The 27,368-nt window shown below is 41.7% G+C and overlaps 2 protein-coding genes across 4 annotated transcripts; one reads left to right on the plus strand and one right to left on the minus strand.

The window, feature by feature from the left end:
• The first annotated feature begins 308 nt into the window (after positions 1-308).
• DENND10 (DENN domain containing 10) lies at positions 309-25,120 on the plus strand. Its single transcript, XM_054207363.1, has 10 exons — positions 309-380; positions 972-1,168; positions 2,413-2,492; positions 4,051-4,199; positions 4,395-4,506; positions 4,870-4,970; positions 6,153-6,260; positions 6,855-6,949; positions 7,644-15,123; positions 24,731-25,120. The coding sequence occupies exons 1-9, from the start codon at positions 335-337 to the stop codon at positions 7,818-7,820; spliced, it is 1,065 nt and encodes a 354-aa protein (XP_054063338.1). The 5' UTR covers positions 309-334; the 3' UTR covers positions 7,821-15,123; positions 24,731-25,120.
• Positions 14,693-26,973, minus strand: SFXN4 (sideroflexin 4). Of its 3 annotated transcripts, XM_054207364.1 has the most exons (14): positions 26,781-26,973; positions 26,632-26,697; positions 25,122-25,196; positions 24,328-24,354; positions 24,185-24,239; positions 23,359-23,384; positions 21,941-21,991; positions 21,790-21,855; positions 21,606-21,674; positions 20,238-20,328; positions 18,487-18,602; positions 17,410-17,495; positions 16,232-16,346; positions 14,693-15,081 (listed from the first exon to the last, which is right to left on the minus strand). In XM_054207364.1, the coding sequence occupies exons 1-14, from the start codon at positions 26,817-26,819 to the stop codon at positions 15,004-15,006; spliced, it is 960 nt and encodes a 319-aa protein (XP_054063339.1). In that variant the 5' UTR covers positions 26,820-26,973; the 3' UTR covers positions 14,693-15,003. The 3 variants fall into 3 exon arrangements, with proteins under 3 accessions (XP_054063339.1, XP_054063340.1, XP_054063341.1); XM_054207365.1 differs by lacking the exon at positions 24,328-24,354; XM_054207366.1 differs by lacking the exons at positions 21,790-21,855; positions 21,941-21,991.
• Positions 26,974-27,368: the final 395 nt, after the last annotated feature.

The following is a 27,368-nucleotide window of genomic DNA, read 5'->3' on the forward strand; positions in this document are numbered from 1 at the left end:
TGGAGGGGTTCAAGGCCAGGCTGGACGGGGCTTGGAGCAACCTGGGCTGGTGGGAGGTGTCCCTGCCCAGGGCAGGGGGTGGAACGAGATGAGCTTGAAGGTCCTCATTGTATAATGCAGGCAACGAAAAAACCATATTTTTCCAAAAGCCTTCCCTGCCCCGAGGTTACCGCTGGGGTGTGAGAGCGGCGGCTGCCAGCCCCGGCACACAGTAAATGGCGGCGGGGCTGAGGGGACACAGCGCGGCGGGCGGGGCGGGGCGGGGCGGGGCGGGGCTGGGGCGGGGCCGGGCCGGGCCGCGGCGGGCGGAAGGCGGCGGGGCCGGGCGGGGAAGATGGCAGAGCCGGAGGCGCAGCTACTGCTGGCCGTGGGGCTGATTGGTGAGGGCCCTCCCGGGCCTGGGGAAGGGATGGGTGTGGGGGGCACTGCTGGGGGGGCCGGGCCGGGGCTCGGGGCCGGCGCGGGGGTGGCCGGGCCGCGGCGCCCCGCCGAGCTGCGGCCGCGGGGCCTGTCCCGGCCGAGCGCTTGCCAGCCGGCCGTTGTGCTGGGGGGTGTCTCGATCTGCCTGTGACAGAGCTAAACCGTGTACAACTCGGTTAAAATGTCTCAAATTCATGGCTTCTGAGGTTTCCGCTATGAAATCAGAAATAGGAAAAGCAGGGGTTATCATAAATAATGGTCTGGGTGCTTGTTGGTCGATACCTTCCTCATTTTAATGTGCATTCAAACTCCTAGTACTTTTTTGACCTCATGAAACAGGTCCAGAGTGGATATTTATTAACATTTAATAAAAATAAAGCCTATAGCACAAGTGCTGCCCTACAATTTAAACCACAGAGGCGGAACTGGGTGTCTAGGGTCAGAGTAAGGTGGAATTTTAATCTGATTCCAGGAAACAAACCTGATTAACCCATCGATTTACCTCCTTGCTGCTGTTTGGCATTCTCACAGTGAACATCTTTCCACCATAGAAAAAGACACCAATGGAGATGCTTTGTGGGTTTGGTGTTATCCATCCGTAACAGCTGAACTGAGGAGTCTATTGCTGCGAAAGTGCTGCCTTACAGATGAAAATAAACTGCTTCACACATTTGTGTTTGGCCAGTATAAAAGGTCGTGGTTTTACATCACAACTGTGGAAGTTCAAGATTCTCCAGCCTTGAAAAAGGTAAGACTTGGCCTATTGGGTTCTGGTAGAGTGCAGGGAAGGCTTCTGCGCAGCTTCTTCTGGCAGCTGAAGTGGTGTTTTCCCCGTGTGCTGTGAGAAAGGGAAGGGATTCGAGGTTTTGCATGCTCACAAATGCAGCGCTTCCCAGCTGTCTTAACCGGTGCACAGGTTCTGGTTTTCACCAAGATGTGTATTGGATGGAGGTGTAGAGAGATTGAGATACTTATTACACAGTTTAGATTTCTATGTATTAAAACGGAGATGCTATTTCATGCCATTTCTAGTTTGCATTTCAAGTTCAGCAATTACAAAATCACAATTTTTTTCTCTCTTTTTTTTTTTTTTTTGGTCAAAAAAGCTCTTCATAGCATCCAAAATCTTGTTTGTGTAGAACTTAATGCTTTTTTTTTTTTTCCAAAGGGTTGAGTTATATAGGTAGTTTCTTTTCTGCTGTATTGATAACTGGAAAACTGCAGATATGCTCGAATCTTCTATACTTCCCCTGTTATGAAGATCATTAAATTGTGTGTTAAGTTTATTCAGTTTCATATTTCATGCTATATTGTTAAGTAGAAAGATAACGTCATAATTTTGCGTTCCCGCAGCAGAATTTTGCTTGCCTTTCCTCGCTTCCATCTCCTATGAAACTTACAGGTGTAAAAAAATTAATAAATAAAAAATATAATGTGTCCCAGTGCTGTCTCTGACAGTGGCAGTGGGAGTTACTATTTAAGGAAGACATGTGAGCCTGGTCATTGTCTGCAGACTTTTAGCCTCATACTGGCACAGCACACAATCATTCGGTTAAGGAAGTTAAAGAGTATTTCTGTTTGTGGGCCTGCTATCTGTGAATTTTTTTCCGGTCTCTTTCAAAATACATTGATGCTGTCGGCCTCCACAGGCTGCTTTGGCAACAAATCCTGAAAGTTTCCTGCCTGCTGTGGGGAAGAAAAATGCCTTTCTTTTAAAATAATCTCATGCGATTAAAGGAAAGCAACTCCTATAGAGTAGGTTAAGCAAAAGACAGTATGTACTAGATCTGGCTTAGTGGAAGAGTCACATCAGAAATCCGTTGACCAGGCCTTTCCTGCGGTTAGTAAGTTGGATCTGCTGCTACCACTCACTGGTTTTTTTTAATTGAAACACCTTGTCAGAGTACTGCAGTAAGTTCAATAATGTGAAAAGGACTGTTCATATGGGGTCACTAAATAAGCTGTGTGCTTTTCTGTGTGTGTCTTACCCAGGTGACACACTTCTCCGTTGTTCTGACGGCCAAAGACTTCAACCCAGAGAAATATGCAGCCTTCACTAGGATACTGTGTAGGTCTGTATAAAAGCTGTTTTGAGGTACTGCTGTGTGCATGTTTAGATCTTGCCAAGGCAAAAGATTACATTTCGTTGTGTTGTGTTTGCATTTAGTCTAACAGTCTGCTGGAAACTCAGTCCTATAAACTGTGAATCAGATTATATAAATCCTTGATTTGAGGTTATCTTGAATTCATGCAATAACTGTTGGGTGAGTGTCAGATGCCCACTAGGTTTTAATGTGTCTTCTCCAGACGCACACCACCACCCACCCACACACCCATTTTCTCTAAGAACGTATTTTTGCAAAGTATAAACATTTGGGAAGACGTCAGTGCTGTGTAGTCAAAGGTCACCATGTGTATGGTGGACATCTTGCATCCCTCCACAACATCTCTACTACAGACGCTTCCTGGAGCACCTCTGAACTAGGCACAGCACTCAGGGACCTAGGGAAATGAAAGGCCTCTGCTTCTCAAGGTCTGTGGCTCTGTCTTCTCCACTCCCAGACTACCATCTTCTCCTTCCCTTTTCGTGTTCGCTCACTTTCCTTCATGTCCCCATTCTCATGATCTCTCTCTACATCTTTCTTTGCTTTTACTTCAGTTCCCAAGTTAGTTGGGTCGTGGTTCTTGATACCAAGAATATTCCAAGGTTTTGCAGCTAATTTGATGCAATTGTGAGGTTATTGTATTGCAGACTTGGGAATGCCGTCAGGCTTACCAGTTCTGCAGGGTATTGAAAAACTGAGATTGCTCTTTGACTGATATATGAAATATTTAGATTCACTGCGGATCACATCAATGCTAATTTATCAGCTAATACTTCTCTCCAAATCCAGGATGGATTCCTCTAAACATGATAATTGGGTTTGAAACGTGACATAGCTTTGTGCTGTAGCTAATATGGAAAACAGAGAGTTGAGAGATTCAGTGCTATGCCTGAAGTACTTCAGCCTGTGAAATAGGTTATGGTGGTAAAATAGGTTATGGTGTCTCTCTGCTTTCTGTAAGACAGCTAGAAGTGTATGGGTTTTATTGATGTATGGTTGTTTTGTGTTGGGTTTTTTTGTTTTTTTTTTTCTTAATGATTATCAAGGACATATGTTTATATTTTTCTTTCATCATTTAACAAAGAGTACAGAAGAATGATAATACTTGGGTAAAAAATGAAAAACTAACTAGTCACATGGTGTGCATGTGATAACAGGAGTTGCTGTAGTACCTGCTTTTTCATAAAGCAGGTACCTTCCAAGTCTGCAAAGAACCCTTAGTCTGGACACTTGCTTATACCTTTGTGCTTTGTTTCTATGTTGGTAAATGTTGGTTCTTTTATAAAATAGGAAACTGAAATAAGAATACAAGGTAGGGTTTTCTTTTATCCTAAAAACAGATTTGGTTTTTTGTGCACGACGAAAGATTTTTAGTTTAGTATTTAAAACCTCAACCAAGTGTCCAAAATAAGAATTCCTGCCAATAGTATTGCTATTTGCGATACTGTGAAATTTTTTTTTTTTTTTTATATGTCTGCTGGTACTGATTGTAGTCAAAATACCAGACTCTCTTCTTTTTATACAGAATCTACTTAAAGCATGGAAGTCCAGTTAAAATGATGGAGAGTTACATTGCAGTCCTTACAAAGGGGATCTGCCAAAGCGAAGAGAATGGGTCTTTCCTCAGCAAGGATTTTGATGCTCGGAAGGCTTATCTTGCTGGTTCCATCAAAGGTTAATTTTAATACCAGAAGTCTCTATTCTGATTTCTTTTGTGCAATATAAAATACAGTCCAGTTTTCATGTGTACTTCAAGGAAATAGTGTTAATAGTATTATCTCTGCTGTTAATTTATTAAGCTTCTTCAACAAATAAATTATAATATCAGCATGTGTATCTTCTATAAAATAATTTTCCCCTCTTTTCTAGATATAGTATCTCAGTTTGGAATGGAAACAGTTATCTTCTATACGGCGCTGATGTTAAAGAAGAGAATTGTAGTGTACCATCCTAGAATAGAAGCTATCCAGGAGTTTACCAGGTACTTTGTCAATCCCTACCTCCCCACCCACCCCCAGAAGTCCAACAAATTTTGAACCTTCATTGAGAGAAATGCCTATAATTTAGGGAAAAAAAAAATCTCTTAAACCTGTTTATTGAAATCCTGCTAAACCCCTCTTAAGGCTTTAGCCACGTGTTACATCAACTCACAAATTTAACTGTAGAATGAGTGATAAACTCTGCTCGTACTTACAGCAGCAATCTCTGTAGTTCACGTATATGCATACCAAATGAGATCTGGTCATTACTAGTTCTTTCGTATGACATGCATTTCATACTGTGAAACTTTAATTAGTACAGGTAAAAATCTACTGTGTGTCAAATACTGATCTCATTTCCCTAGGACTTTGCCTGCTTTAGTGTGGCATCGTCAAGACTGGTCAATTCTTCATTCATATGTACATCTAAATGAGGACGAAGTGGAAGCCTTAAAAGCCTGCACAGGTAGTGATAATTTGTTAATAAAAAATATAAAGAAAATTTAATTTCAGTTTCTATTGCTGCAAGGTCTTGCACCAGTGCTCTTTGGGTGAAAATAATAGTTACTTTGCTATTAATGCTATTGTTCAAAGTTAAACAGCATCATTTTCTTTAGAAAAGGCAAATCAACTAAACAAATATGTCAGAAGATAACTACTTACTGTGGTGTTTCTGGGTGCTTTTGCATCAGTCTAGCCCTAATTGCAGATGCAAAACAGCTTTGAGACTTTTGATACTGTGATCAGAGGCATTGAAAGTCTTACTGTTGTACAGAGGAGCTCATTTTAGATAAGCTACTTTTTTTTCCTAGCTTCTACACATAGTTAGTAACTGAACTTTTAGGATTTTTTTTTTTTTTTTTCCAGTTCCTAACTCTGAGGTTCCAAATTTTTGTTCTGACTGCTGCCAGTGAAGTCTCTGGCTCCTAATCGCAAGTAGACTTTACCAGCTATGTAGGATTTTGATCTGTGTGACACATTGCTGTGTATGCATAGTACTTAACACATAATCCAGGAAGAGGCCCTTGGTTTATGCAAAGGTTAGCGTGACACATCATGTGGCAGTTGAGAGGCTTCCCTGTATGGCATAATGAGCAAGAAGACTGCTCATCTTCAGTATTTCTACTGCATTACCGACAGTGCTTGTTTTAGCTCACTAAACATCTTCCGCAGAGAAAAGCTGCTCCGAGTTTGCTCACCTGGCACACTATAAATAATATAATCTGCTGGTTTTATTCCTCTGTTCCAATATAATACTGACTTAGACAGTGCCAAGGGTCTCCTGAGTGGAGATTCTTTTAAAAAGGAAGTTCAGTGTTTTTTGATTTCATCAAATGAATAATTTTAGTAGCAAGGTAGAATTTAAAATTTCAAATTGATAACCCTTTTGTATCGCCTGTTGTGTTAGGGGTTCATCCATGATCAAGGAAATTTTAGAAACTGTTTTTTAAGCTCATCAGAAGTGAAGCATTCTGCTGGACACACTCATCAAATGACTGACAATGTCAAGAGAGCAACCTCTTGGATCCAATGAGTATTGTCAAGTACTCTTAGAACAGAGACTTCAGGACTGATTTTCTGCAATATGTTGGTTTTGTTTTGGTTTCGTTTATGAAGATGCTAATCTTGCCAGCGTTCTGCTCTCTAGGTTACATTGCTGGATTTACAGATTCTGAAGTGAGCAGTAGACCAGACCTCTACGATGTGTATGTGAATTTGGCAGATAGTGAGATCACTATTTCCCCTGTAGTAAAAGGTTGGTTGCTTTTTATATTTTGGATTTAGAGGCCATGTATTTGAGAGTTGAAAGTAATTGCTGAAACCTCGCTGTATGTCAAGCAGTCTTGATCCTTCTTTCATCCAGGTTCTGAAAAGTCGATATGTAAGCATTTGTGTTTAGATTTTACTGAGACCCTGGAAGGCTGGTGAAAGTTGGAATTTGGAAAGACATGCTTCATCTGCTGACAAATGTACAATTGAGATTTCAAAACATCCATGTTAGACAATTGCATGGAAGAGATGTTCATCTGAATGCAGAGATACCACATGAGTCTTTAGAAGAACATTGCTCTAAATACTTGGGAGATTGGCGACTACTTGAAAGAAAAGCTTTTACGTTGCTTGTCGTCTTACTGCTCCTTGTCATCTGCTTAGGGCCACTTAGGGGTAGCCAGTTTGCCTGTGCTAGCGTGGCTGTTGATACGTGAAGTTACTGCCTTTACCGATGGATTCCCCATGGCAGTCGTGAAGGGCACTCCTTGTTTTGGTTGTTACTCATGTGCATTTCTAGATATCACAGAAATGGTCATTTTATGTGAATGTGTGCTTTTTCTTTTTTTCTGTCACTCAGAGGCAATGACAATGGGAAAACTTCACAAAGAAATTGGACAACTAATTGTTCAATCTGCAGAAGATCCAGATAAATCAGACAGCCAAGTCATTAAGGTTAATATTTTATTTTTAAATCTAGTTGAATTACTTCTATTGCTAAATCTTAGCAGAAGGGCTGGAGTAGGAGGAAGATTGTTGCTGAGAATCAGTCAATCTCTTTACCCTCTACCTCTTTACAAATGAGCATTTTTATTCTTCATACAGTTTTTTAAGGATCACATAGTTTATATTATCTTTTGGGTAACCACATTGCTGAAGAAACTTCAGAAATTGTATTGATTATAAGACTTCAGTAAAATTCGTTTCCCAGTTTTATTCTACAAACGATGTATTTTGCTCAATAACTTCTCAATAGTATTGTCAGTACCTTTGAAAAAGTCCTACCGAGATACGGTTTCTCAGCTATAAATCCTGATTTTCATGATGATGTTTTTTTCACTTCCTCCCCTATCTAATAGACTATTAGACATTTCACAACTGAGTGACTTAGTGAAAAGAGCTCAGATAGGCCAGCGAGAGGAGCCTGTGTTGCGGCTGTGCTCCCTTTATGCAACATCGCACAAGAGCAGGCTGAAGAGCTGTTGCAAGTCTGCCTTAAAATAAATGAGGTCCTTATTTAAAATGAATGATTGATTTATCATTATTTTCTTTTTGCTCTGTATTGATGGGTTTTTTTAATAAGTGTATGTTAAAATATTATAATACCTAATGCCATACTCACGGTTGCTTGTTTTTTCTGTTCTTCAAGGATATTTCTCTGAAGACAAAAGAAATCTTGGCTACTTTAGCCTCACTTACTGAAGTTTCCGACGGCAATGAAAAACCAACCCTTAACTCTGAGGCCCTGAAACAAAAGCGGTTTCCACCAGCTACGGAAAACTTTCTTTTTCATTTAGCAGCCGCTGAACAAATGCTCAAAATCTGATTTTGGTGTGCTGCAGTGTTATGGACCAATACAAAAATACTGTCTTTGCCATACAGATAGGAATACCTGATATTTTATATGGAAAAATTAAAGGTATAAGAGTGAATGTCAGATTTACCGTGATAGAATGCAGAATATCAGAGCTTGACCTGGAACATATGGAGGTAATATTTGGGAACATTCCTGGTGTCATTATCTTCCCCAACTATAACTTTGTATACGTGTCTCACGTATTTCCTATCACAATGTGGCTACACATGCAGGTAGCATGGGCCCATGTGTCCAGGCTGTGCCAGACATCACTATGGTGGCCATTTGTCCTGCAGGTTTCAGATGTTGTCCAGCTCTGTTCTTGTTCTGACTTGTCTTCCTAGGGTATGGAACACAGGCTGCAGCACATTTGCTGTAAAACCAACGGGGTTTGGATCTGTGAGTCTCTGCACAGGGCTGCACTGAACACGCGGTGGGTCTGAGTGCTCATTCTGGGCTTCCAGGTATCTCAGCCGGTCAGATACTGCTCTTGCTCTGGATTGCCTGATACCTGGAAATCCCAAATAAATGGACAAGTTCTCTACTTTCTACTTGAAAGTGTCTAGGCGTTAAAAAGGATGACTGGGAAAATCTGAAGTGGTAGCCTTACTATATAAAGGAAGAGGTATTTTCAAGCTCAAGTGGGAGTTGAGCACCTCTTTTGGACTCTTGCCTTAGAGGTTTTCCCCCTTTCACTCTGTCCCATGCCTCTGATGGAGGGAAAAGAGGATAGGATTGCTATATTTCAAATGCGGCTTCCTAGAAGGGATCACAGACAAGCGCTGCTTTACAGCTGGAGTCTTAAGTAGTTGTTAGGGTTCTCCGCTGACCTGGGCATTCATCCCTGGTCCATTTGACAGAAATCAGATGAGTTAAAGCCTAATGGATCAGAAGTGTTCAGATGGCCAGGTACCACAGGTAGAGCCCCAACCGCTTAAACTGCTTGAGCTGTAACACAGGTACTATCTGATGGTGCTCTGTGGAAACTAAAGGTAGGTGGAAACTTTTGAAGTAATAGTGAAAACTGGGAAATAGTTTAGAGAAGATGAAAATTTGCCTACTTGTTTGGTTGCATAGCCATAACTCAAGAGATTTTTTTTTTTTTTTTATTGAGCAACCTGAAACTAACTGCTTTATAATCTTCTGAGAAGAACTTAGCTTCTTTGTAGGGAAATACTCTGAGCCAAATGATCTGCATTTCTTCAGAAATGTCCACAGCGAATCAGTCAATTCTGCAGTAGCACTTTGTTATAAGAAAAAATAACCTTTTTCCTGGCCTTTGTACAGATAGACTATAGCATGTGGTTTTACATAGAGAATTTATACTTATGATTAAAACTTTAGTAATCAATATTTATACTGTTAAATAATTGGCTGTTTGCTATTCTGAAACTGGTAGAGCTCATCAGTAACTATGGGCAAGCAATACTGGTTGGAAAAGGGGTTGTCCTGTTGCTACGTATCATACGTTAAGGAAATCTATTTTCAAATGTGGATAAGGAATGTGGTATCTGTGTATAAAATGGCTAGTTATTACAGTCAGTAAATGAAAGTGCTTCAGAATAATCCCCTATTTTCAGGGGTGTAAAATTCTACTTTAAATTCTGAACACAGAAGCGTGTGCTGCTTTTTTTTTTTTTAACTTCTGAGAAAAATACTGCAATTGCCTTTGTTTACCTGTAAGTGCTCTGCAGCTTTTTCCCCCCCCCCCATTTGCCCATTAATGTTTTTTCTTAATGGTTCTTTAGTATTGCTGCTTCAGTTTTGGGACTTGTATAACAGCCGGAATAGCACAACTGCAAAATTATGCTGAAAATTCCATTTGGGACCTACTTTAAAGTCCACTGAAACTAAAGTCTTTCACCAAGAAAAACCTGAACGTGCTTTGTCAGCTGTCTTAACACCACATTGTAACTGTGAAGAAATTCACATAGTTTCTTATTAACAAAAAGCCTTAAGGTGTATTATTAAGGTAGTATGGGTGTTAGGGACAACCACAAAAAGCAGAGAAGCTCAGTTACAAACTAAATATTGAATGCTTACTTTGCTTTCTCTTTTGGAAGTGTTTTAAGTTGAAAATCTTGGTGTTGTGTTAGGTCTTGTATTCTGACGTTTGTGCGAAACAAATGAAATATAATTTTGCACTTAAGGAACTGGGCTCATAGCATGTTTCTGTCTATTAAAAAAAATCCTGAACAGTCTAGCCTTTAATTTATGTAAATGCATTCTTGAATAGTTGTGACCACTGAGTCACAGGCGTTGGCTCTTAGTTTCGCAATACTGTGATTAAGCTACAGCTTGATGTTTAGGTCAGAAATTAATTCAAACAGTTTTGTCATCTGTGCTGTTTTTTCTGTCAGTGCTGAGAAAGATGTATTGGCCTCTCTCAGCTTCAGTACTTTCAAAAGATTGTCCTAATGTTCTTGCATTTTCCTAATGACTTTTGCCACTGTTTCCTCTTAAAAAGGTTTAGAATAAAATAGAAAAATCTGCAAGGTCAGGACAGGGAAAGATTTCTGCTTGCTTCTCACTTCCCTTTCCCCAGGATGCGTACAAAGTCAGATGACATCCTTTCTTCTTCCTCCTAGAAGCAAAGACCGTGTAAAATGAAATTTTCATTCATACCTTCTCATCTTACTGCCTTTGTGTTCTTGGATAAATACAAAATGGTGAATGATGGTTCCTGTCGACCTGTTAAGAGACATGACATGCCCCGAGAAGGCATGCAGCATGTGGAATAATTGAAAGCTAAGAATTTAAGTGAAAATTGTAGCGCTGCTCCTTGCTCAGTTGAGGCACCAGGCGTTCCCTGAGCACTCCGCCTTGCTCAGTGCCCAGGTGAACAGGTTAGTGTGGTGGTAGCTGTAGCACAACATCTGCGCTACCTTTGCAGATACTGGAAGGTAGTTAGGGAACAGAGCAAAGGGGAGCGGGATAAACAGTCAATCCCTTCAGTTGTGATTCTGCTGAGTAAATTAGACTAGTCCCTTAAGGCGAACTCTGTTTTTAATGCTGTCGTCCCTGGGGTTTTAGTCCCTGGTAGAAGCTGGCTTGCCTTGTTTCCTCCACAGGAGAGTCAGGGGGGAGTGTTCCGAGTGAGAGCAACACAAGCTGTGTAACCTGGAAAAAATTGACGCGGGACGTTTGACAGCATCCATTGTAAAACTACAGGCTGCTTCTGACTTCAGCCACCAACTGCTTCAGTTCCCTGGCTACGGAAAGGGCTAATGCGGATTTGTGAATAGTGTGTTGTGAGATGTCATTTGAATCAGCTAAATTTCTAGATAAAAAGGAAGTTCGCAGCTGCCTTGTGCTGCCTTATGCCCTTCCCCGGGCAGCTCTGGCCGGAGTCTAGCCAGAGGCATCTTTGGTCAGGTGAGGTCATTCCTCGGAGCTGCCCAATGATGTGAGACTTGTGCGGAGACTCCAAATACCAGGCAACAGCTCCTTCCTGAGCATGTGCACATGGCCCAGCACTGGGTGTCTGACGGGGCAGGAGCCGCAGTGCAGGGCTCCCTCCCCGCCTGCATCCTTCCTTCTCCACCCCTGTGGCCTGCGGGGAACAAGCGTGGCTGTGTTACAGGCCAGGGGGAACACAGGGACACCAGCTCCAGCTGGGGAAATGCTTTGATCTCACCATTCCCTAACATGGGAGTGGCCGATTCATTTAATTTTTTATTTTTTTTTTTTTTAGCTACATGAAAGGGACATGGAAGCCTCATTGCATATTCTTAAATTTCAAGATGACAAGCTGGGTAGGCGGAGAACTGCTACTGAATTGTGCTGTACTGAGACTTACATTTTCCTCGAAGCCGAAAGCTTCCATCTATTGTAGTTTACCACACCTTAAACTGGTTCCACTACTCATGGCCGGTGCTAAAGGCAAGAGACAGACCTGCCTTGGGCTGGTATGTTGTTAATCTATTCCGAGTTATGAAGGGGAAGGTTTTCCTGTAGGTGCGGAATGTCCGCTCAAGTCCTTCAAACACGATGCTTTTCTGCTTGTCCCAGTCTTGTTCCCCTCACTTATCCCTCTGGAGTACCAGGGGTCTGGTCCTGGCAGTTCTAGTTCTAGTCTCATAACAACTTTATTTCAAGACCAAGGATGCTGAGGCCTTTTTAGCAACGTATTTTTCCTGCCCTGATTCGGGAAGCAGCTGAATCACCCAGGATGACAATTTATATGGCAGGTGCCTGCCCTCCTCTTCTGGAAAATTCTGGTTAGAGCAATGGAAACATTGCTGAGAATGGGGGAAAGGAAAGAGGTATTTAATAACCCTGAGGGGGCTGTGTTTAATACGGCAAATTTCAACTTGAGTGTTCAGTAAGAAGGTGTTAGAGTTTGATAATGGGCAGCTGTAGTAACAGAGACTATTATCGGCCCTATTCCATACGCCTTACTCACAGAGTTGTAATGACATCAATTTGCTTAAAACATCAAGTGTGGTGCCAGAGAATTTATAGCTTGTCTAGTTACCATGACGATTCAAAGTTTGTGAATGTGTTATCTTCAATTTTTGTTGTGTTTTTTTTTTCCTCCTCTTTGTTTCCACTGTGGTTCACCTAACTGGCATTTACTTTAGCCATTCTTAAATTATGTTTAAAAAGGAGTGGGGAGAGGTGTGGGTCTTCATTGTACTGCCAATTAATGTTTATTGAGAGTGGAATTAGACCCCATCTGAGTTGCCTTTGGTATGTTATTGAAATAGGATTAATAGAGAAACAGGGGTTTAGAGAATTTAACCGTGGAATGTTAGCTGTGCTACTAAAGGTTTGGAAAGAGACAAACACCTCCTTGAGAGAGGCAGGCTGAGACTGTGAGCCTCTTCCACCCAATCCTGTGGTACCCAAGGAGAAAAAAGCTTCCTTCTCCCTACTGGTCCTCCCAGCTCAGGAGAGCTGAGCCTGATGTGATCTTTTCTTCTTGTGCCTCCTTTTGGCTGCCGTTGGAGATGACATTTGGCTAGGCCGACCTTTGGTCTGTCCCAGCTTTTGTGTTGTTGACCCTGATAGGCTTTTACTATGTAGTTAAGAACATGACTCACAAAGGCAAGGCCAAGTGACCTCTGTTGAGTTCAGAAGTGTAAATGATCCTTTACCTTTAGAAATTCACACCAGTCCTCCACTGGAGTGGTGCAAACTCTTTGCCACTCTTAAGTTTGTCAGCTTACAGACAGTATCCATGCTGTCTTCCTGGACAGCCTTACAGCGTGCTCCCCTCGAGGTACAGATCTTTTGGATGGGCTGCTACTCCCCTGTCCTCTCTCCTCGTCTGACCCTTCCCTGCAGCAAGTTGTTAGGGGAAGGCTCAAAAAAGGCAGAACTCAAACAAGAAACTAAACTCAACCCCTTATTTCCTGCTTTTGTTCAGTGCCAAAAGCACAGGAACTGTCTTCCTGCAAAAGACCAGGCCAGCTATTTTTCCTTAGTTTGCTCTACGCTGCTGTCTTCTTGCAGGGATGGAGTAGAACTGGGAACCCTTTGGTTCCCTCACACTGTGAAATCTCATTCTCTAGCAACAGGAGAGCAGCGACCTGGGTATTGCGCTCTGAGGAATTTAAATTATGGCAGTCTTCAGAGGCTGTACTTGTAAAATTACTTCTGTGGAAGTGATTATTACATTATTTAGTGCATATTTATCCTTGTCACACGCAGCCTTAGCAGCACCTCACATAACATCTTCAGTGACCTTAGAGCCATCTCTCCCATGACCCCTGCCTAGAGTTATCGTAACCACAGGGTCTCCTACCACACTTGTGGAGCTTCTTGCTACCTTGTCCCCACAGGGGAAGGTCTGATCTTGATTGTGTGGCAGGTCAGCAAGCCATATGAAAGCACCTGTACTGGGCCAGACCAAAGATCTATTCAGCTAAATGTCGTATCCCAGTGGCCGTGAAAAGGCAGACATGGGAGTGAGAGCAGGCAGATAAACTATTTACCCCTTCCAGTAGTATGGAACTGCTGAACTTTTTTTGTTGGTGTAGTTTCCATGAGTTTGGTATCCTTCAGTGCATTCCCTGTGATGGAAATGCCTGTTCTCCTCTTAATTTCACATCATTTGTTTGGTATCCATAATGCCACTTGGTAAGAACTTCAAAGTTCAACTGCACGTTGAGCTTCTGCCACTACCCTAAATCTACTCCTAGTGTTAACTGTCAGCTCAGAGCCCAGCCATGAAGCTGGACTGTCCCCTCTGCCAAGCTCATTACTGCTCGCTTATCTGTTTGGTATTTTCACCCGAATTTACATCTGGTACCATAAGCTCTTTCTGCAGCTCTTCACAGACAGCCCTGGTCCCCTGAATAACTTCCTATGATCAACAAAACTTATCACCGCACTGATCAGCAGGCTAACCCTTATGCCACATCTCAGAAGACAGCTTTTTTGTTTGGATAAACACCGTCAACCTGCAAAAGTGGGAATTCCTCCTTGTCCACCACAAGGTCAGAAAGCCACAGGATCTCCCAGTGGCTTCGGTGTTAAAAAACCCCCAAGTTCTAAAGCTCAAAAGGCATCAGGCCTCACAACTCCTCCAAGGATGTCAAGAAAGCCAGGAGTTGGTTTGTAGCCAAGTTTGACACCCGGTTCCTGAACTTAAAACAACTAAATTTAACCAATATTATATTGCTGTCAGGGTTGCTTTGTCTAGTATCACTTTAATGGCTACTTCACTTGTGTCTCGTCCTTGAAATGTGTGTTACTAAATACTATGAAACATACAAAGTAAGTATTCTGAGAAGAACCAGCTTGACTTCACCCAGAGGACTACTGATGTTAATGCCTCTGCCAGCTGTGTTCCTGGAAAGCAGCATGTCAAATGCTGCAGCAACAGCAGAACAAACTTTTGTATTCAATAGTCTTTTAATTAAGAAATCAATCACACGAGGAAGCATACAGAACACAGTTTGTGACAAAACCTGTGTTACAGCGCTTTCTGGTACAAATGTCACTGACAGCATTAAGTTATGGGCACATACCTGCCTGCGGGCCGGGGCTTGCAAAATCATTTTGCAAAGTCCACCTCTTTTCCAGACCACACCAAATCTGGTACGCACGCCACCGTAAACTCATGATTCAGTCACATATGCCAATTGAATTTGTTGATACATTCAGAATTCAATCAGAGCACACATTTATATATAAAAGCCAATCTCTAAATTCCCCTATTGTAGAATAACTCTGTTTCTTCTGTAGATGACAGAATTTCGGGTTCGAGGTCTGTTCGCTTTATCTGCAACGTATAGAAAAAGGGAATCAACATCACCATATCCTGGTAAGTATGTTAAGTTCTCTTTACTGCATTGAACTTTGCACAAATTGAAATACTGTATTCAGAAGCAAGACTATGGGATTTGGGCTTCTTTGTTTATTTGGGGGTTTGAGGGATTTTTTTTGGTTTGGGCCTTTTTTTTTTTTTTCCCTTCTCTGACATTTTCAACATGCACACACATAGGAGAAGAAACACATTTAATTTAAAATTAGAGGTACTCCAGAGATCTAAGCAGAGCATTAGTGACATTATCTCCATTCCCTATAGAATCATTTAGGTTGGAAAAGACCTTTAAGATCATGGAGTCCAACCGTAAATATATTTGGGTGACCCACCCAGGAGAACTTCTGCTGTGGGCTGAGCAATTAGAAAGCTTAAAGGGGACTAACCAGCCATACTCTCAGAACATAATTTCTCACAAGTCCCTTCATTTATGTTCAGTTAATCTCTTACGGCATCAAGGGTAAAGAAATCTAAAAAAAAAAAAATATTACAATGCCAGAAAGTTTGGGCAAATAAAAGAAGCCTCTGAAAATTGGAAGAGCCCAGTCTGTGATTTTCAAGAATATTCACACAATACTGATAAGGGAGAGGAAATAAATGCAGAAAGGAGCCCCAGGCTCCCTTCTCCAAAGCCCAAGGTTCAAGGGCTACATCCTCCATTTAAAACCTGCCAGGAAGGTGTACGTTCCCAGGGAAGAGTACGCTTCACCGTGCAGTAAGGCAGGGTGAAGAGATGTCGCATGTGAGTTGGTTTACCTCTCTGATGAGCTCACACTGACTTTGCACGAAAGAAAAAATTTCCATCTACATCCTTCCTTTCTCCAGCAGGACTGAAAACAGTGCTGGAAAAGCCTTTATCTTTGTTTTTATCAGCTCTCCTGACCTTGCTTGCTTCAGACTGCTGTGAAAATCTGATACATCTACACTGAAAAGCATAAATATAAATAACACACACTGGAACTTAGACCTAGCAAGTCCTGTAAGCCTCTGCACAACAAGATTAATCCTATTGATTTATTCTACATGGCCTTAAGACTGCTGGCCATAGTTACAGAATGACTATTTAATATAAAAATAATCCTAAATCAATTCCTATGAAAGGACTTACCTCCCCACACTGCGGGAACATGCTAAGTGAGACTGGTAGCATCCCTGCCAGTACTGATGTAATCATAAACATTCTCACTGAAGCCAAAGCACGTGGAGTTTTTGCAAATTTTGCTCTGTTCAAGACATGGAAAAGTAAGTATGTCAGTTTTGGCTCAAAAAATAATCAGTCAGCAAGACAAAGAGCATTAGCTACTATTTTAGTGGTTGACATTGCACTGAAATTAGTAATAAGCTTAGCTTACAAATGCTAAAGATGCTTCATTACTTTATTTCCTATGTTCTTACTCCTCACTTCCTGTTCTTTCCCTTTGTTTTGTATTTAGCTGCAGCATTTTCCAGGCTGTCAATACAAGATCAAGAAAATAAGCAGCAAGATCAAAATAACAAGAGAAGGGGCATTAGTGCTTTAAAGCGTCTCAGGCCTTTGACTAAGATTTTTCTTGCGTTACCCTCTTTCCTTTCAGATTTACTTCCTCTTGTCAGTCCTGCTTCCCCGTGGGCAAAACTTATTACTCGATGTATTTTTAAAATTTTATCTTACATCTGCTTGTATGTATTCTAGTAACAGGAATCCCTTAAGCTAACAAAGTGGGATAGGGAATTGATTTAGGCAATACCAAATTACCTGTATTATTTACAAGACAAAAGCTCAGGGCAGGGTAAGAATTCTCTATAAAGCATACAATGAATTATTCTTATGATACAAGGTCTCTAAATGTTGCAAAAGCAACAAAATGTTTTGCAAGATATGGAAAGCTATTTGGAAGTTGAGATCCAGTTTTAGTTGCAAGATGAAGTACCATATTATCTCTTCAGAAATAACAAATCTAAGCTAAATGCTGTGAACGACCTTGACACCAGACACTGGGGAACACAGGTGCTGGAAAACAGCCTGTCAGGAGAGCAAAAACATGTTTCCTGCATGGGAGCAGAGGGGAAACCCTCATAGTTTTACACAGCCTCCTGCAAACCCTCAAAGCACGGATGTGGACATAACCGGATTCATTTACTTATCTAAATGAATCACAGTAGCTGAACAGAAACTTCCCAGATAATCACTTTAACAAGGCAAGTAATACCACAAATCCAAGAAAAAATTGCCAGTGGTAACAGCCAGGCTGAAAACAAGAATACGCACTGACCAGGCGCCCCCAGCCCTTTTGCAGTACCTCCTACCTTTCCACAAAGTATGTAAGCAGAGCTGGCAGGAAGAACGTTGTCCCAAACAAGACTGCTCTCGACAATGCTGTTTCTTTAACGGCCTCCAGGGAGAGAGAAAAGTAAGTTTTGTTAAAGCAGTGCTCTGTGCAGCTTCAAATACCGCATGCGTCTGTGAGCAGTTTGTCTAATACTCTGGAGTTTCAAGTAACAGGTAAATGAAAGATAAAAGTATTTGTTAGAGGAAATCTTTTTTAAGTGGAAACTAAACTCCTACAAGTAGCAAATATTCCACTTGTGACCAAGAAATACTTTAAAAGGGAGGTGAAACTCCTGATGCCATATTGAGTTTTCCTACCATGGTAATAATTCTGCTGAGGCTGGCTTTTTTTAAGCTGTCCTGAACTACTTCCAAATCGTTAAGCCTTCTGGGCATCTTAACTATCCTGTGTCAAATTTGAAGTTCTCTCTCCAGCTGCTCACAAATCCTTATGCTTATCTAGCTGTTTCCTCCCCTCTGGACAGCAGCACAGAAAGGGAGGATCACTGATAGCACATAAAATATGACTCCTTGCTCTAGTTCCTGTGCCAGGCTCTACAGAGGAGATAGATGAGCAAGGCAAGGAGCAAATACAGAGACAGCTTGGTCAGCAACTGGAGCCCGAGGATAAAATGCGCTAGCACACCGTAGATCAGGGCATTACCCTTTGGGAGGCACAGCCTTTAAATAATATTCCCACTATAGAAGGTGCATGTGACATGTACAATACAGGGCTTTTCTCTGAGGTGTCCCATCAGAAGAAGGTCCAAGAGTCTTGTCTTCTTCTGAGGTGACCAGGAAAGCAGAAATGCCTGAGTCTCTGTGGCTCACCTCTGGCACTCGGTATACTGGTGTGGGGAGGCTGCCAACCCTTGAGGACACAAGGGTTATGGAACCTGCTTCCAGAGACGTAGTTCAAGCCTACCCAGAGATCCAGCACCTGATCTCTGATTCCTCATTTCGATATATCCAACTCTATCTACTCCCAGCATCACATTCAGCTCTTAGCAGGGAATGAAAGGCAAATCAAGAGAGGCCTCCAACCCCTCGCCTACCTTCTCACCAGCCTTCTGTGACACTCCTACAACTTTGCCATTCCTGTCCATCACTTCAATTCCATTCTCAAATTCTGGGCTTCTCACCACCGCCACAGTGAATGCACTCATCAAACCTGCAGAATTAAAGAGGATTTTGCTTTAAAAGATCCGAAAGGACTATCTCAATAGTAACATTCGTAACTATGTGCATTTTGCATTTCCGGTTCAACAGTTCACAAGTGAATAACCCGGTAGCTTAAGAAAAGACTGCCCCAGAAAAATCTGCTTGGGATCTTAATTTTTTGTTTTCAGAAGCTTGAGCAAGATTTTAAAGGCTCAATCCTAAAAGGTGCTTTATCATTATGGACTCAGAGCTTTCAATCACTGCCATCCAACTCAAACCAAGAGTACCTTGTTCTTAAGAGAAAGGGGAGGGGTTTGTGTTGTGAGTAGGTTTTTTCACTGGTCAGTGCAAAATCCAGCACAGAAAAGAAGACCCTGAAGGGAACAGACTTGAAGTAAAGGCTGCATCCCTGATTTGAAAGGGGGACACCAGCTCTAATACGTGCCATTATGGCACTTCTCTGCACAGCTGGTGTCTGCCACAAGTGGCTGTGCTTCAGCTGGATCCTAGACAAGAATGTTTCAGTCTCCTCCAAATCCAGCTTTACAACATACCTGAAAACATCCATCCTGCAGCCAGTGACTGAAAGCACAAGCCTAAACCACTGGCACTTATAAAGGCCGTATCAAGCGGGAGTTAGTCATCTAGCTGGTCTTCTCTCTTCTCTGTTCTAGACCAAAGTCTAGGCATAACAGGGCATAGTCTGGCAAACTGACCTTGCTTGAAATAGTAGATTTCTCTTTATTTGTTTTTGGCAGGGCTGTTCAATAAAGACATCAGCGTAACAGATGGCACTTTTCAAATGCTGGACTAATACTAATCAATTACCCTCAGGTTTCTCTCTAAGTTTAAGAAAATGGAAGCACATTTTAACACCTGCTCCAAGGGAAACAAGCCAGAAAGCTCTTAGATAAATCCTCAGAAAGACTGGGGTAGCCATCTCGCATAACTTGGAACAAAGGAGATGACATTTGTTTTAATTTTACCCGTTTCCCCCTAGGAAAGGCCAAAAATGTCTTTAATGGCACTAGAGAAACAGTTAATGACATCAAATAGTTAAATTTGTCCTGGTGCAACTTCACCGTGTCAGTAGATTTGTTTCAGTAATAAACTGAGTCCCGTTACCTTGCAAGGTTAATAATATTCTGTTGTAACAACTCCCACTTTCTACACTGTCAGCAGTTAGGTAGCCAGCAAGGTAGCCAGCAGCAGCCCCAACCTGGGTAAGGAACTACGCCAGCGCACACCTAGAGCTGTGTCGCACTCTGGTGTCATGTATGTGCCACACCAGGTAGTGCCAGTTCGAGTGCTACTGCCCTCCTGATCCTTTCAGGTAAAATGTCCAAGCCGAAGAAAAATGCCAACTGCATGCCGGGTATCTTTGGAGAAACAGTTGTATGTCACGCATACAAAGGCTAGAAGGCAATAAAACTAAAAACCAGCAAGCATCAAATAAAGGTCAGCTACACTGATCAGGGAGCGTTAACTCTCACACAGAAAGGACAGTACCCAGCAAAGGCAGTCAGAGAGGAAGACTTGGAAACAGCCAGACCACATCTGTGCAAGCCCAAGAAAATTCTAGTCAGATGGGGGCAGCAAAAGGCCCTCAGACCAGCTGCATGACGGACAGTTTCTTTACACTCACCAAGAAGAGGAGCAGGTAGAAGTTTTTTGACAACCAGTTGTGTCACTGAACTCTTCAACGTGTATCGATTCATGAAGAGAAGAGGAAGAGCCTAAGGCATTGGGAGGAAACAGGCACCTTCTATTAAAAAAATGTGCAGTATTTCAGCACGTGCAACAGTTTAGGAAAATAAATCTGTGACTTAGTACATAGTTACCATCTATAAAAATAAACAATGCCTTGGTTTAACATTCCAAAAAAAACCTATGTTCCCTAGTCACTGAAGGTATTTGTAATCACTCTCTTAGACAAGAATACTAAATATTATGATTAAAAAAAGCATTAAACATTATTATGTATAGGACAATAGCAAAGAGAGAAAAAGGAAAACAATTACCTCTGACTAATATTCCTTGGACATCTGTCCAACTGCCTTGTGACACACGCTGCTCTCTCCCCCAAACAGGACACCTGGCGCACTTGTGCATTTGTTCCTGATTCTCTGCAGTTTCTATGTTCCCATAATACACTTGCAGGAAGTTTCATTTAGGAATAAATGGCCAGGACACCAGCTAGCGCTCAGAGTCTCCCTTAGGTCAAAGGGAAAGAATCCCCACGGTCACCCATGGCCATAGCTGCCTCCTCAGACCTCTGAAAGTCCTGAGCACTGCTGGCCCAACTGTTTTGCTTAGCGGGCAGAGGTGAAAGTCCATCTAATAGAAGCAGGAACAGCCATAATTTTCTGCCAGAAGGCTTATAAAAGTCACTGTTTAGTGTGGATAGTGAGGAAATGCGTTATAGGGGCATCTACATTCCCAATAAATGTCATGAGGATACCAGAGCTCATTCTGATACAGCAAACTCTGGAAGCCACAAATTCTTATTCCAGCACAGCACAGAGCTAGCTAGGTAGCCCTCAGCTAACGAGCCCTCCTGGAAGGCTAATTAACCTGCATTCAGTGCAATATTTTCATCGCTATGCTGCTTCTGGGATCTGAGCTCACTCTATCCAGTACAGGTGCCTGCAGATTTCACTACTTTTTTAGAGCTAGACAGATCTCTTCCACAGCACCGCATCAAAAAATCAACCATAGAAACCCAGTGAGTTATTCTGTGTTTGTAAACCCTGGGCATTTCCTCTCACCACCCATTTTCTAAGTTTGCAGAATAATAAAGAAAAGGACAGAAAAGGAAGTATCAGAGGAAGCCAAGCAAGGTATTGGCTGACAGATGGTCAGGAAAATTCTTATTCTTAACCGTTTTGGGGTAAGACAGCAGAGTACAGTATTAAAGCATAATTCTGAAGGATATCTGGCACTGTGATTATCTCAGCACCTAGTCCTTCTCAGGAGAGCTTATTAGGAAAGCAGTCATTGAGCAAATACATACACCAATACATGCTGCATAGGAAATGGCTCCCAAGCCGTAGAAGATCTGCTTTTGTTGAAGTGGGTACTCCTAAGAAGGACAGAAGAAACATACTCCATAAGTGCATTTGTAAAACACTCATAAATTATGTTCAAAATGGTCTTGTACGACGCAGATGATTTAAAAAATAAAAATTGACACGTACTTCAACCTTTACAGTACCATTTCCATTGAATAGGGTGAATCCTGTGGTATATGTGTGAAACACGAACTGCAGAAAGGAGAGATTATAAGCAAAAATGAATTTGGGATTGAGACTAGAAGACTTGTAAACGTAGAAAGGGAGAGGTAATTACCTGAGAAAAAAAAGTTTGCTTTGCCTGGAGCTGAAGAGATGAAGCAATAACCTAAGAGAAATAACCCCACAAGAAAATTAGGTTTGATGAGTCTAGAAGTTTTTGGTGAGCATGAAGAGAACTGCTATGTTACTACTTGCAGCAGCGTCAAAGGCTCTTGTCAGCACCCGAAGCCACTTGCCTTGATTCTAGGCGAACATACTTTCTTGCCACAGATGTGACATACTCACTTTTTCTATCCAATATAAAACACAGAGACACAGCGATTGAAACACTGTGTGCAAGAATATTTGGGCAAGATGCTTTCTTACCCAAAATAAAAAATGCATTTGTACCTGTGAAGCTTAAATAGATACAAATAAAATAACTAAGGTAATAAAAATGTAATTAAAGTAGTTAATGAGAAAGGGTGAGATTGTTTTGGCTAGTGGGGATATAAATACTAAATCTGCCTGATCAAAGATTCTAGGACTTACTTCCCAAGTCACACAGTGAATAAGAACTTCAGTTTTAATAAATCACAGCCTTTCTTAAGGTCTGGCCCACCAAGTGTGGAACACTCTCAAAGAAGAGAGTCAATCAAGATAAGGCGAATATTGAATAAAAGGAGGGCAGGGAATGCTCAAAGCTTCAGATAAGGATCAATAATTCATTTAATGTTAGTGGATCCGCTACCTTTATTGACAGCGCTGAATCTAACCACATCTATGAAAGAGCATTAAGCTGTAAATACCAAAAAGAAATATTTCTGTTAATTCTATTACTGTTCTTAATGAGTTTAACAGCCATTAAGACTTCCATTACACATTCTAGTAGTGCCATGTAAATTCATGCTGTAATCTCTGTATGGAATGACATACATCAGTATGTTTACTCTTATGTCAAAACCAAAGGCAAATACAGCTAAATGAATAAGCGTGCATATAATTACAGCCACAAATTTTATGAAACAAAACGGTGCTATTTTGAGCACTGTAACAAGAGTTTATTTTTATATGTTTTGTAATTTCTTGACAACACCATTTCTTACTTGTAAATGCACAATCTACATAAGAAAAAAAAATCATATTCTGGGTCAGATTCCTACTGCAGTTCCATTTTTTTGGGGTAAACCAGACCAAAACCAGGTCTTTTGCTTAGCAAGTTTCACCTTGCATCAGAGAGCTGACCTTCACACACGAACAATCTCTTTGAATACTGCTGTAGGAAGGTAGCAAATAGGTTTGGACTTCCAGTGAGATTCCCTAAGGGCTTAATGTCTAGATTACTCAGCAGTTCCCATAAAATAGACGTCTTTTAAAAAGCTTGTGCTGAAAATACAACTAAGAAGCCCAAAACCTTCTATTCCCTCCCTTCAACCCCTGGCTTTGGAAAAGTGTGAGCCCTGTGGTACACTAGCATCTTTCATCATTACTTACCAATGGAAGACATATGGGCAGGAAGGCTAAAAAGAAAGAAAACTTCATTTCAGTAAAAATAACTTCTGAGTCCAGATTTTGAGCAGAAAATTCCCCTAACTTCCCCCTTCTAGTTTCATCTCTAAATAAAACATTAGCTGACAAAAAACCCACCATCACCATGGACTTAGATTCTAACCTTTGTCTCTCATTTCTTGTTCAAGAAGCCAGAATACCCAGCCACAGCTTATAGCCAAAAGGAGCCCTTGTGAACTCCGCTCAACGTGGCTACTCAGAAACTATATAACTGAGTTTTGAACAGAAATTGCTTCTCCTCCCTCTGTTAAAAAAGAGATAGGTGTCAACAAAGGCTGTCACACCTGTGAGTGGTTATACGAGGTAATCAGCAAATAGCCTAAGTATGGTTATATCTGATTAACAACCCTTGGTGTCTTGGCTCCCTAAACATCATCCCAAGCAGACTTTATCTGCCACCACAAGTAAACTCAAACAGTAGCCACATCCATCAAGTGAGAACTTAGTTTACAGTAGACTGTTTCACATGTGGAGAGATTTGGGAACTCATTCTGTAGTTACAAAAAACAGAAACTGGTCAGACTGTTTCCACCTAGCTCAGCAGATGAACTGTGGGAAAAATTCCTCAAGAGGACCATAGGAATAAGTAAATCTTCAACAGACGTGACAATGCAACTAACAGAAGTAAGAGTCTACTTGTTTTTCTGTAAGGAGAAGAGTATCGCTGTACTATCACAGTGGCTATTTACTATAAGCTATTCCCCTTTGATGCTTCAGTCACATACACAAAACTTCTCTTAAGGGAACTTACCTGGAGGCCTAAACAAAACGGGAATTATCTTGTCTGTATCAGGATGTACACTGGACTTCAAAGAAAAAAGTCAAATTAGACCACTTTTGCCATACTTGAATAAGAAAGAAAAAAAAATATTTCTAAATATTTTGTAAACTTACCAGGCTTAGCAGGAAGGCTCGTTTTGTCTAAACAATTTGACAATTAGGTTAGTAATCAAGTTTCAGAAGACAGTGGGTAAAATATTCATTTATTATATCTTCTTTTCCCAATAGCTTACTTTTACAAGGAATGCCATATATATATATACACACATCCCTTTAATAATTTTTCCCTAAAATTTCTCTCCATTTACTCCTTGTTGAATATAGCCTACCTTCCATGTGCTGTGTAACAATACCAAAGCATACATTATGGCAGAACAGAAATTTAATTTCAAAAAGCTAAGCTAGTAAGTATTTTAAAACAGAAAACAACAATTCTTAAATATGGCTAAATGCCTAAACACTTAGGTTAAGACTCAAGCTTTTCTGGAATCATAGAAGTTTTTATTTCTCCTTTCAGACTTGGACACACAAAATACTAAATGCCACATGAGAAGAGACAATCCCACAGTGAATAAAAAGACAGACTCCTCCTAACGAAGCAAGGGCTCAGCACTACTTTCCAGCAATTCCATAAGTAGGTTTCCAAGAGTGTCTTTTTAAACTTAGCTATATGATACACAACCTTGCATTCTTCTGGATGATAATACTGCAAGTTGGCATCAGTAGTCATCCAAAGAAATTCCTACCAGATTCACAGATTAGAAAAATCTCTGTAATGATGAGTTTTTCTTGTGTTATCCCTTGTATTTGAATCTCTGTATCTTGTCTGCTAGATCTTATACTAATAGCAACTATTTCGGCCATGAAAAGAGACACCTCTTATTTCAATAAACTGTGCTCCAAAATACCTGATCATTTTGTATGGGCTCACTTAGCGTCTTTCCACTGTTTTGTAATAATAACCTGGTTCTTCTTATTTCATCCTGTATTTGAGAAAAAAACCAAACCAGTCAGAAAACAATAACTCAGATTTCAATATTCAATATTCTATAATATTCTATTCAATATTCTACAGATTTCAATAACTCAATATTTCAATATTCAATATTCTACAGTCACGTATAAGACACATATATATGTATTTACATATATGTATGGTACATTTACTAAATTATATTATTTGTATATGATACAGAGATATGTATTCATACCATACATACACATCTATAGAGACAGATGAATAGATACTAACTCTGTAAATGACAAGGAAATATCTCATGTACACACATTTTGGCAGTGTTCTTTTGCTTTAATGGGGTTTTCCCTTAAAAAAAAAGTTGATAAACAAAAATTCCTTTAGCACATTAAGCAACCAGCCAACTCTCATACAATGCACTGTGCTTTTTCCTCTGTCACCCCTGACAAAACTACACAGAGGTGGATCAACAGAAAAACACATCTTCGTTTGTTTTGATTGCTTATAGAACACTTCCAACACCCTGTTAATTTGGTAGAAACTCATCACTTCACACCAGCGTGAAATTTTGGTGCAGCTTTCGTGAGTGATTTTGTGTCCGAGATACACATTCCAATATTACCTGCACCAAAATGTTTAGGACCTTATTTTGAACTGTAATAATAATTTTATAATCATTCTGCTTTAGGATGTCCTACCCTAAATATTTAAATATTGAAAGGAGGCCACGATAGAAAGAGGGAAATAAGATTATTATAAGGTTGGACCAGATGATCCTTGCAGTCCCTTCCAACCTGGTATGGTATGATTCTAGGATTTGACAGAAGTTTGTTGTCACAACAGTTCCTGAAATGTAGAAGCTAGACTTTACGGCCCACAATGTGTTTAGTATCACACTTTTCATTATTATTGTTAAAATTGTAGTCATCATTCTCTGGTATAAGAAGGCCTTACAAGTCAGATGGACTCCCCCTTAGGGTTCATAATTACTGTTAAAATTGTAATAATCATTTTCTGTTATAAAAAGGCCTTACAAATCACGTGTGCTCCCTCTTAGGGAGGGATTCCTTTCCATATAGCCACCTGGAGGAGAATCAAAGAGCTTCATGACCTTCAGATGAAGCTGCACCACACAGACGGGTACGCAGACTGGCCTGCAGAGATTGTGGGTGCCTGTGCTGCAGTTCAGCAAACCCGTCTTCCGCGACAGCTCCGCATCTCCACTCCTTCAGCAGTAGGTTATTTAAGAACAGCCTCGCCAGCGGCTCGCTTCTTCTCTCTCTCTTGTCTTTGTGGGGTTTCCCCATTCTTAATCGGGCTAATTCAACTGTTGGCACAGCAGCCACGGCCTATAAAGGGCTGCTGCAACGGCTGTGCCTAGAACTGACCTGTGTTTTATGCAATTACGTATAGAAAAGCCAGACGACGAGGCCAGTACTCACGGAGGATTTCAGGAGCAGCAGGGGATCCAAGACGTCCGCCCAGAGAAGAAACCTCTGGAAAAAAGACTGAGGGAGACACGTTAGAGGGAGACGAGGCGTTATTTCTGAGGGAGGGAAGCAGCCCGCCCCGGCCCCCCTCAGCCCCTCACCTGTCCCTCCGCTCTCCAGAACCGCAGGTTGGCGTCCATGGAGCCGCGGCACCGGAAAGGCGCCGCCGGGGAGCGGTCCGGCAGCTGCACCCTCCGCCCGGACCCCGCACCGCCGCCGCGGGATCCGGGCCGGGCCGGCCCTCCTGCGAGGTGGGGGCCTGGGGCCCGCGCCGCCTTCCCGCCCTCGGGCGCGGGCCGGGCTCTGAGGGGCCGCGGAGCAGGGAGGGAGGCGGCGGGGGTCCGCGGCCCGGGAGCACCCTCAGGGCAGGCCCCGGAGCGAGGAGGGGATTAGGAAAGGTCCGATCGGCTTTTCCCCTTCCAGCAGCGTCCCCCAGCGCCACCCGGGGAGGCAGAGACGAGGAGCAGGGCTGCAGAGAACCCTCCCCAGTCCTCCGCACTGACTGAAAATAGCTGAGGTAAGGGCTGGATTCAGCCAGGTAACAGATCAGTGCGGTTTTACAGGTTCAAACAGCTGCCACCAACACCACCAGCGTGTTATTTTGCATTACTGAGCTGCACAGGGGTTTAACTTCACAGGCTGTAGGTCCAGGAGATCACGTTTATTGGAAAAAGCGCGTGGATACTTCT

Source organism: Rissa tridactyla, chromosome 6 (genome assembly GCF_028500815.1).
Source record: "Rissa tridactyla isolate bRisTri1 chromosome 6, bRisTri1.patW.cur.20221130, whole genome shotgun sequence".
Taxonomy (NCBI): domain Eukaryota; kingdom Metazoa; phylum Chordata; class Aves; order Charadriiformes; family Laridae; genus Rissa; species Rissa tridactyla.

Bases quoted from the DNA above. Each gene is read 5' to 3' on its own strand.
- DENND10 (XM_054207363.1), top strand. From the start codon at position 335: ATGGCAGAGCCGGAGGCGCAGCTACTGCTGGCCGTGGGGCTGATTG. The intron at 381-971 runs GTGAGGGCCCTC...TTTCCACCATAG, and splicing joins GCTGGCCGTGGGGCTGATTG to AAAAAGACACCAATGGAGAT. The intron at 4,200-4,394 runs GTTAATTTTAAT...CCTCTTTTCTAG, and splicing joins TCTTGCTGGTTCCATCAAAG to ATATAGTATCTCAGTTTGGA.
- SFXN4 (XM_054207364.1), bottom strand. From the start codon at position 26,819: ATGGACGCCAACCTGCGGTTCTGGAGAGCGGAGGGACAG. The intron at 21,992-23,358 runs GTAAGTAATGAT...TATTTCTCTTAG, and splicing joins TGCCCATATGTCTTCCATTG to GTTATTGCTTCATCTCTTCA. The intron at 21,675-21,789 runs GTACGTGTCAAT...TGTCCTTCTTAG, and splicing joins ATGGTACTGTAAAGGTTGAA to GAGTACCCACTTCAACAAAA.